The 8,147-nt window shown below is 38.5% G+C and overlaps 2 protein-coding genes across 2 annotated transcripts; both read left to right on the forward strand.

Moving 5' to 3' along the window:
- Window positions 1–259: 259 nt before the first annotated feature.
- On the forward strand, window positions 260–4,205 carry LOC108380953 (frizzled-2). Its single transcript, XM_017637354.1, has 2 exons — window positions 260–2,399; window positions 2,503–4,205. The coding sequence occupies exons 1-2, from the start codon at window positions 571–573 to the stop codon at window positions 2,774–2,776; spliced, it is 2,103 nt and encodes a 700-aa protein (XP_017492843.1). The 5' UTR covers window positions 260–570; the 3' UTR covers window positions 2,777–4,205.
- Window positions 2,804–3,226, forward strand: LOC108380952 (glycine-rich cell wall structural protein 1.8-like). Its single transcript, XM_017637353.1, has one exon. It carries the CDS (start codon window positions 2,804–2,806, stop codon window positions 3,224–3,226), a length of 423 nt encoding a protein of 140 aa, XP_017492842.1.
- Window positions 4,206–8,147: the final 3,942 nt, after the last annotated feature.

Below are 8,147 nucleotides of genomic sequence, written 5' to 3' on the forward strand. Positions count from 1 at the left end.
CGTGCTATCTTCGGAAGTGCGCTTGTGTTTTTGCGCGTCGATATTTAATAGGTTTTTGTTGATTTAGGATCAATTGTTTGTGGACATCCCCTGGGGAGAATTCGCACTAGCCGCGCAAAACTTAGACTAATCGTTTGCGGTTACTAAGAAAACAATAATAACAAATATGTACCTACCACTTTTAAGCACTTACCCCTGCTCTTCCTGTCTGTGGCAAATTTATTAATTTCACTTTTCTATTTCCCTTCTTCTCATTGCAGTTATCCTTTGTTTGTTGCAAGCCGCTGATGTGACAACGTGCTGCGCCTGCGGTTTAAGCGGTAATATAGCGCGCCTGGAGCGTTTCTTCAGCTCAATATATTCACCACTCAACTAAACTCTCAACTTTAGTCAGCTGTAGCCTTTCGAAAGTAGCTGAAGCTTTCCGTAGCGCAATAACTCGAAGTCTATCTACGCTTTCAGCGTAACAGCTGTGGACTTTCACATACAGCTTAGCGCGACTTACTTGTCCGAGAAGCATTAGCAAACCACATATTCAAATTACATTAAACACACAAATACACAGAAGTCATGTCTCGCACAATGGCGCACAGACACACTGCGACGCGACGGCATCCGCAAGCGTTATGCAATTCAGTCCTCGTCCTCAGCGTCGTGCTCCTGCTACACAGACACAACTGCCATGCGGACGGTATGCAGCATTTGGCGGACAGCGGTGGCGGCATTGGCATGGGTCCCCATGCGTTGGATGTGAGTCCCGCGCCGGGCTATGGTCTGCCCGCCATACCAAAGGATCCGAATTCTCGCTGCGAAGAGATCACTATACCAATGTGTCGTGGTATTGGCTATAATATGACGTCCTTTCCGAACGAAATGAATCACGAGACGCAGGACGAAGCTGGTCTGGAAGTGCATCAGTTTTGGCCGCTTGTGGAGATCAAGTGCTCGCCCGATTTGAAATTTTTCCTCTGTTCCATGTACACACCCATCTGCTTGGAAGACTACCACAAACCATTGCCCGTCTGTCGTTCGGTTTGTGAGCGTGCACGTGCTGGTTGTGCGCCCATTATGCAGCAATATAGTTTCCAATGGCCAGAACGCATGGCCTGTGAACATTTGCCGCTGCATGGCGATCCTGAGAATCTCTGCATGGAACAGCCTTCGTATACGGAGTCGGGCAGTGGTGGTGCGGGCGGTTCGTCAGGCAGCGGTTCGGGCGGCTCTGGCGGCAGTGGTGGTAGTGGCGGCGGTGGTAAACGCAAGCAGTCTGGTTCTGGTGGTTCGGGTTCACAGAAATGCAAAGGTGGCAAAAATTCAAAAAACTGCCAAAATTCCCTAGGAGAAAGAACAAACGCAAAGGATTGCACGTGCTCGTGTCTCAAACCACTCCTGCTCCTGGGGAAGGAAGCGCTGATGCAGCCACCACACATGCACTACCCATGGTACATGAATTCAACTGTACAAAGAATCGCCGGCGTTCCAAATTGCGCGATTCCCTGCAAGGGCCCGTTCTTCACAAACGACGAAAAGGACTTCGCCGGCATATGGATAGCCCTGTGGTCGGGTCTGTGCTTCTGCAGCACCCTCATGACGCTAACCACGTTCATCATCGACACCGAAAGGTTTAAGTACCCCGAGCGACCGATAGTCTTTCTCTCCGCCTGCTACTTTATGGTCGCTGTCGGTTATCTATCGAAAAATTTTCTGCAGAATGAAGAAATCGCTTGCGACGGACGTTACCTGCGGGAGAGTTCGACCGGACCACACTCATGTACGATGGTTTTCCTACTCACGTATTTTTTCGGCATGGCTTCATCGATTTGGTGGGTTGTACTCAGCTTTACCTGGTTTCTGGCCGCGGGCCTCAAGTGGGGCAATGAAGCCATCACCAAGCACTCGCAATATTTTCATTTGGCCGCCTGGCTCATACCCACTGTACAATCGGTGGCCGTGTTGCTGCTTTCAGCTGTTGATGGTGATCCCATACTCGGCATCTGCTATGTTGGCAATCTCAATCCGGATCATCTAAAGACATTCGTGCTGGCACCGCTCTTTGTATACCTCGTCATCGGCACCACCTTTCTGATGGCAGGCTTCGTTTCACTTTTCCGCATACGCTCTGTAATCAAGCAACAAGGCGGCGTCGGCGCCGGCGTTAAGGCGGACAAATTGGAAAAGCTTATGATACGTATTGGTATCTTTTCCGTCCTCTACACCGTCCCCGCAACCATCGTAATCGGATGCTACCTGTATGAAGCCGCCTACTTCGAAGACTGGATCAAAGCGCTCGCATGCCCGTGTGCCCAGGTGAAAGGACCTGGAAAGAAACCACTATACTCAGTGCTTATGCTCAAGTACTTTATGGCATTGGCAGTTGGCATTACATCGGGCGTTTGGATCTGGTCTGGTAAGACGTTGGAAAGNCAAGAAACCACTATACTCAGTGCTTATGCTCAAGTACTTTATGGCATTGGCTGTTGGCATTACATCGGGCGTTTGGATCTGGTCTGGTAAGACGTTGGAAAGTTGGCGTCGCTTTTGGCGTCGACTATTCGGCGCACCTGATCGCACCGGCGCCAATCAGGCGCTCATTAAACCGCGACCGCCCATACCGCATCCGTATGCGGGCTCTGGCATGGGTATGCCCGTCGGCTCCGCGGCTGGTTCGCTGCTCGCCACACCATATACACAGGCGGGCGGCGCATCGGTGGCTTCCACCAGTCACCACCATTTGCACCATCATGTTCTTAAGCAACCGGCAGCGAGCCACGTATGACATGGAGAGTCAGGCGGAGCTTCAACCATGGGCGGTGGCGTTGGTGGTGGCGGCGGCGGCGGCAGTACAATTGGCGGTGGCAGCATGCTGGGCGGACACGGTACTCTGATGAGCACAGCGGGTATGAGCAATAGTACGGTTGGCGGCGGTGTTGGTGTTGGTGTTGGGGCTCCTCCTGGCAGTATGTTGCACGGTGGCGGTGGCGGTGGCATCGGCGTCGGAACGCCTGGTAATATGAGTATGCCTGGCGTTTATGGCAATGGCAATGGCGGCGGTGGTGTTGGCGGTCCAATGGGACCAGGTGGAGGCAATGGCGGTGGTGGGAATGGCCCAAGTACGGCACCCGGTTCGGTGATCGATTCACGCGCGGTGTCCGTGGTCGTTACGTTGCCCGGTGGGCCGGGCGCGCAACACCCCGGGCAGGCGCTGAGCGACTACGGTCCTATATAGTTAATGGTACGACCAGATACAGCGCACTGGGTGTCCACGAGCAGTTTCTCGCAGCTGTAAATGAGCGCAACTGTGTAAAGATTGTAGCATAACGGTAGGGAGGTAGACATAGAGCGTGAAAGAATAAAGTTAAGGATGAAAAGAGCATTTATAATGGGTGAGCATGAGAGGATTAGTATACGACAAACGCGCTTTTGTATGTGCAGCAGGTGTTGCGCTCATTTACAGTGTTGCATTTTTTGAGCTTTAAAGCTATTGAAAAGTTTGAGCATGCAGTGAAAAGTTGCAACAAACAAGTCGCCATATTACTTTCTTCAATTTTATAGTTGTAAAAAATATATTTAAAAAATAAAAGGAATGATTATAGCAATAAAAAGAGTTTGTATTAAAGTAATAAACTTCATACTTATAAGCAAGCTAAACTTCATAATTCTAGTCCATTTTCAATGAAAGCAAAAAAATTAAAACAAAAAAAAAACACTTTAATACAAAAAAAAATTTATTTAGCAGACAACAACAAAGCACAATTTCTATAAAATATCACTAAACGAATTCAAAAAGAAATAGTCAATAGCTTATAAACAGAGACATAAACTTGCTACACCTTTTTCTATGAATAAATATTGTGAAAATATGTAAAGCAAAATAATGCTATAATAGTGAATAGTGTGTTAAAAATAGGAAAAAAGAGATACGAAAAGCACATCAAATGCGCGCGCCAGAGATTTTTCTATAAACATTTTTTTTTTTTTTGTAAACGCATATTCATTTCACATTTTCCTAATTCGTTTTTTCAATTCTCTACTCAAATAGACTGATTTATAATAATATTTAAAAGAAGATAAGTATATTTCACACTAACAAAGCGATATACAATATTTTAAATGTACTATAAATTATGAAAAACATAAAACGAATGAAAAAATGTTAATGAAATGCGTACGAACAAAACAGACAAAAGGTAGTAAAAAGCAGTAAAGAAAAAACGCTTTTGTTTCTTTCATCTGCCCAACAGGGGAGAGGGGGTTAAGAAATATTGCCACTGCCAAAAACGCCAACGCCATATTGCATTACAATAATAATAATAATAATACATAACTACATATACTACTATACACGAATGCACAGAAACACATGTAAAATTTCTAATAAAAAAAAAATGGAGGAGGTTAAAAAGTAGAATGCAATTAAAAGCATTTGTAAAATATTATTTATGTTTATTTGTAGTGTTTAAAGTGATTGTATGTAGCGTTTGTAATTATTCGTTAAAACCGAAAAAAAACCCCTCAATTACTTTATAAAGTAATAATAAAATACTATATATAATTGAAGTAAATATAAAAAAAAACTGTATAAATGCATTTATTACAAAAACATTATTATTAGTAATGAAAAACAAAATGCCAACGAATCAGAGCAAATACGAAAACCACCCAAATGTAAATACTGAATTATTATTTAATAGAATTTTATTTAAAACATAGAATATTATTTAAGTGTTTATTAGAGCTTGAATATTAATTTAATTGAATAAGCTATTAATTTTATGCAAAATTTAATTACATGTTGCAAAAAAAATTATTTATGCTAAATAAAAGAATATAGTCTTGAAAGAGCATGCATTTAGAAACATACATATACAAAATATGTAAGTACATATGTACATGTGTACGGTGGCGAGAACGTAAATAAGGAAGAGACATTTTTGCAAGTGTTTTGGCTAATTTTCGTTGTTCAAAAAATTTTTATTATTTTTTATGAAGATATAGCCTATTATTTAAAAAAAAAAAAACAAGTAAATCAAAATTTCAAACTTTGTAGAACATTTATAAAAAAAATGCTATGAATTTTAGCAAATGTTCATCAAAACTTGAAACTTTTTAATCCGATTGACTTTTTTGATTCAGTTTTGTTGCGCATTAAATTTCTTTATAACAAAGTGGGAGTTTAAAGTAGCTATCGTTGATTTTTAACCATTTTTTGTTCGCGCATTTTCTTCCATACAAAGTATGCCAAAGCATGACAAATCTTTTGTATGGGAGATACCTCCTACAAAAAAAATCCAAAAACCAACGGTAAATCCTAGATATGTGCTTAATTTGTACTTGGTTATACTAAAATTGAATGGGCTACAAAACCGCGTACTCAGAATGTTTCTAAGAAATCTATTTAAAAATCTCAACATGTTGATGAGAATTTGTCGAATTTTGCCAATTTTTATACAAAGTTTTGACTCATACGGATTTTGTCAAATAACGAGGTGCAATTTCATAAAAAAGTAATAAATGAAACGAAAATAGCCAAAAACTATAAAATAGACTGTTTTCTATTAATTTTCAATTCTAACAAGTGAGCAAAACAATTTTTGTTTACTATAAAAAAAAACCAAAATTTATTAAAATTTTTAATTTTTTTCTATGAAAAATACTACTTTCTGAAAGTTAATATGAAGCTTAAACCAAAATGGTAAATTAAAGTGGAGAAAGGCTTTCAGGTCATTCAAAAAATTTTATCGCAGACAATTAATATTTCGTAGAAAAAGTACTTTAAAAATTTAATATTGTACTAAAAACAAATTTGGTAGGAACGTATAATTTTTATATTAAAAAATAATCATTCGAAATGTAAAAGTTACTGCGAATCGCAATGAATTTTCGTTTGCTTTCGTTTTACCAAGCACAAGATTACTTTCCTTGAAGTTGATATCTTGAAATCTCTTTTTCATTATCCTAGTGATATCCTCTTCATCTCAGTCTTTGTATTACTTTTTCTGTTGTTGTTCTAACATCGTAAGAGTTTCAAAAACAGCTTTGGGATCTATTTGTTTTTTTTTTTCAGATATAAATCTAGCGCGTCTGTCGTGGAAACGTCTTACTTTTCTTATCCTTCTTATGGTTAGTAATTTTTTCTCGAAAAAACTTAGGTTATATTAGGTTTGGTGATAGTCCCAGAATCGAAAAAAAACACTTATTAATGTGCAACANCGTATGCTGGCTAGCCATTAAAGGCCTCACATTGTACATGAAAAGAAAATCCATGGTGTTGCCAAATACATATAAGTACGATCAATAAACCGTTGCTCACAAACTTAAGGCTTTGGCCTTTTGTCGCTTGCTGATTTCAGGTTGCTAGACTTCGCCCAATAGCCCTCACGAATGCTGCTGAAAGCTAGACACTTGCAAATTATGTGCTTCACTTTTTTCTTGTGATAGTTGCACCCCTGTTCCACTTTTTTGTCTTATTGAAAAAATTTATAATATCTTAAGAGCGTGCCAGATGTGGCAATGCAATATATTTCGAAAAAGTTGTAAAAGTTAGAAATTTCAGAAAGCAGTTGCATGAGCAGTCCACACCTCACATGTAAAGTGTCTTTCGAAAGAGGTGATTTATTTCCGAAAGACGAATTGCACATTGCTAGTGAGCACAAGCAAGTTGAAATATATTTCAGAAATCGATTTTGCGCTCTTGCAACATTTATTTCTGAAACTGATTTCCGAAATGTGACAGGAAGGTCTTTCTGTCTGTTCACACATAGAAATAAAATTTGTCTCAGTTTGACAGCGAATTGCGTAGAAAAGTTGAAAATATTGATCTTCACGTTGTCTCTGCAACTCTGCAGTCCTCATACGTTTGCCCAACTCCTACCTGGCTTTTACAAGTCTAACCTTTTTAGATGGGCAAACTCTACCAATATCTTTGTGCACTTCCTATTGCATTGTTTTCTGCAGTCAACCTTACACCACGCATAAACCGTTATTGGAACTCTAAAAAACTTTTCGAAACTCTCCTATTTTTCCTCGATCATAGTACCAAGTCCGTCTTCTCATTTGCATAAGCTGTTTCTTCATAATTAAATATTTACCATTTTTCATAATTTTCTTTTAGACAAAAAAAACTTGCATACGAATCACAACTTAAAATATGCTATTTTGTTTTCTGCTGAAAGTAAATTAAATGCAAGGAAGTGTTATATATAAATCCATGCATACAGATAAGGCGTTTTGCAAGTTCCATTAATTATTTCATAAGCCCATACAAGAATTTCCTACTTATGCCGATAAATTTAGTTTATTTGTTTGAAAATATATGTAATTAATTATAATACTCGAACTAAGAGTTTTCGTTTGGTTTTCATTTATTTGGTATATCTTATCCTTTCAGAAATTGTAAAAACATGCATGTAGCCACATTAAGTTTTAAGTTTATTACATTATTTAATAATTTATGTGTTATCAAAAATATATACATATAATGCCAACTACTTGTTTAAGCGAAAGTGGAAATTTTATATTTAGTAATTTGCAAAGCATATAAAATGATTTAGAACAAAGATGAGGAAAACATTTATTTTTAAATAAATAATTTTTGTCTGTTGAATTTGAAAGTATCAAGAAGGCAGAACGCATAAGAAAATTGATTTTCCATTATTATCAAAAGCACGCTTGAAGCTTTCGTTCGATGAAAGCTTTACCTAAATGCCGAAAGCGAGCTGGAAGCTTTCATTTAGCTTTAGCTCTAACATTGAGCTTATTGTCGAAAGCACGCTTGAAGCTCTCATTCGATGAAAGCTTTAGCTTTAATCTTCCTGACTATGCGCTCTGCCTTAAACTATATTTTTACGAACAACTTCTTTTTCTATACCTTAAATATGATTTTAACTTAAGCAAAGCATAGTTAAAAGAAGTTTGAATTGTGAATTTTATTTCAGACTTTACCTTTAACTTCCTTATTTTTTAAGAATTATTGTTTTTATTTAAAAATGCTTAATAAAAAGCGAACGAAAAATAATTATTTACAAAAATTTAATTTGCGTTGTTTTTATTTTGTATATCATTTTTTCCTTGGTGACATCTTAGTTTCGGAAAATGTTTAAACTGCATGGTTATGGTTGGAGGATAATGTATGGACGTACATATGTACT

This window comes from Rhagoletis zephyria, unplaced genomic scaffold, assembly GCF_001687245.7.
Source record: "Rhagoletis zephyria isolate East Lansing unplaced genomic scaffold, Rhagoletis_zephyria_1.1 Rzeph_scaffold_20912, whole genome shotgun sequence".
Classification (NCBI taxonomy): Eukaryota; Metazoa; Arthropoda; class Insecta; order Diptera; family Tephritidae; genus Rhagoletis; species Rhagoletis zephyria.

Bases quoted from the DNA above. Each gene is read 5' to 3' on its own strand.
- LOC108380953 (XM_017637354.1), top strand. From the start codon at position 571: ATGTCTCGCACAATGGCGCACAGACACACTGCGACGCGACGGCATCCG. The intron at 2,400-2,502 runs CTGGTCTGGTAA...GGGCGTTTGGAT, and splicing joins ATTACATCGGGCGTTTGGAT to CTGGTCTGGTAAGACGTTGG.
- LOC108380952 (XM_017637353.1), top strand. From the start codon at position 2,804: ATGGGCGGTGGCGTTGGTGGTGGCGGCGGCGGCGGCAGTACAATTGGC.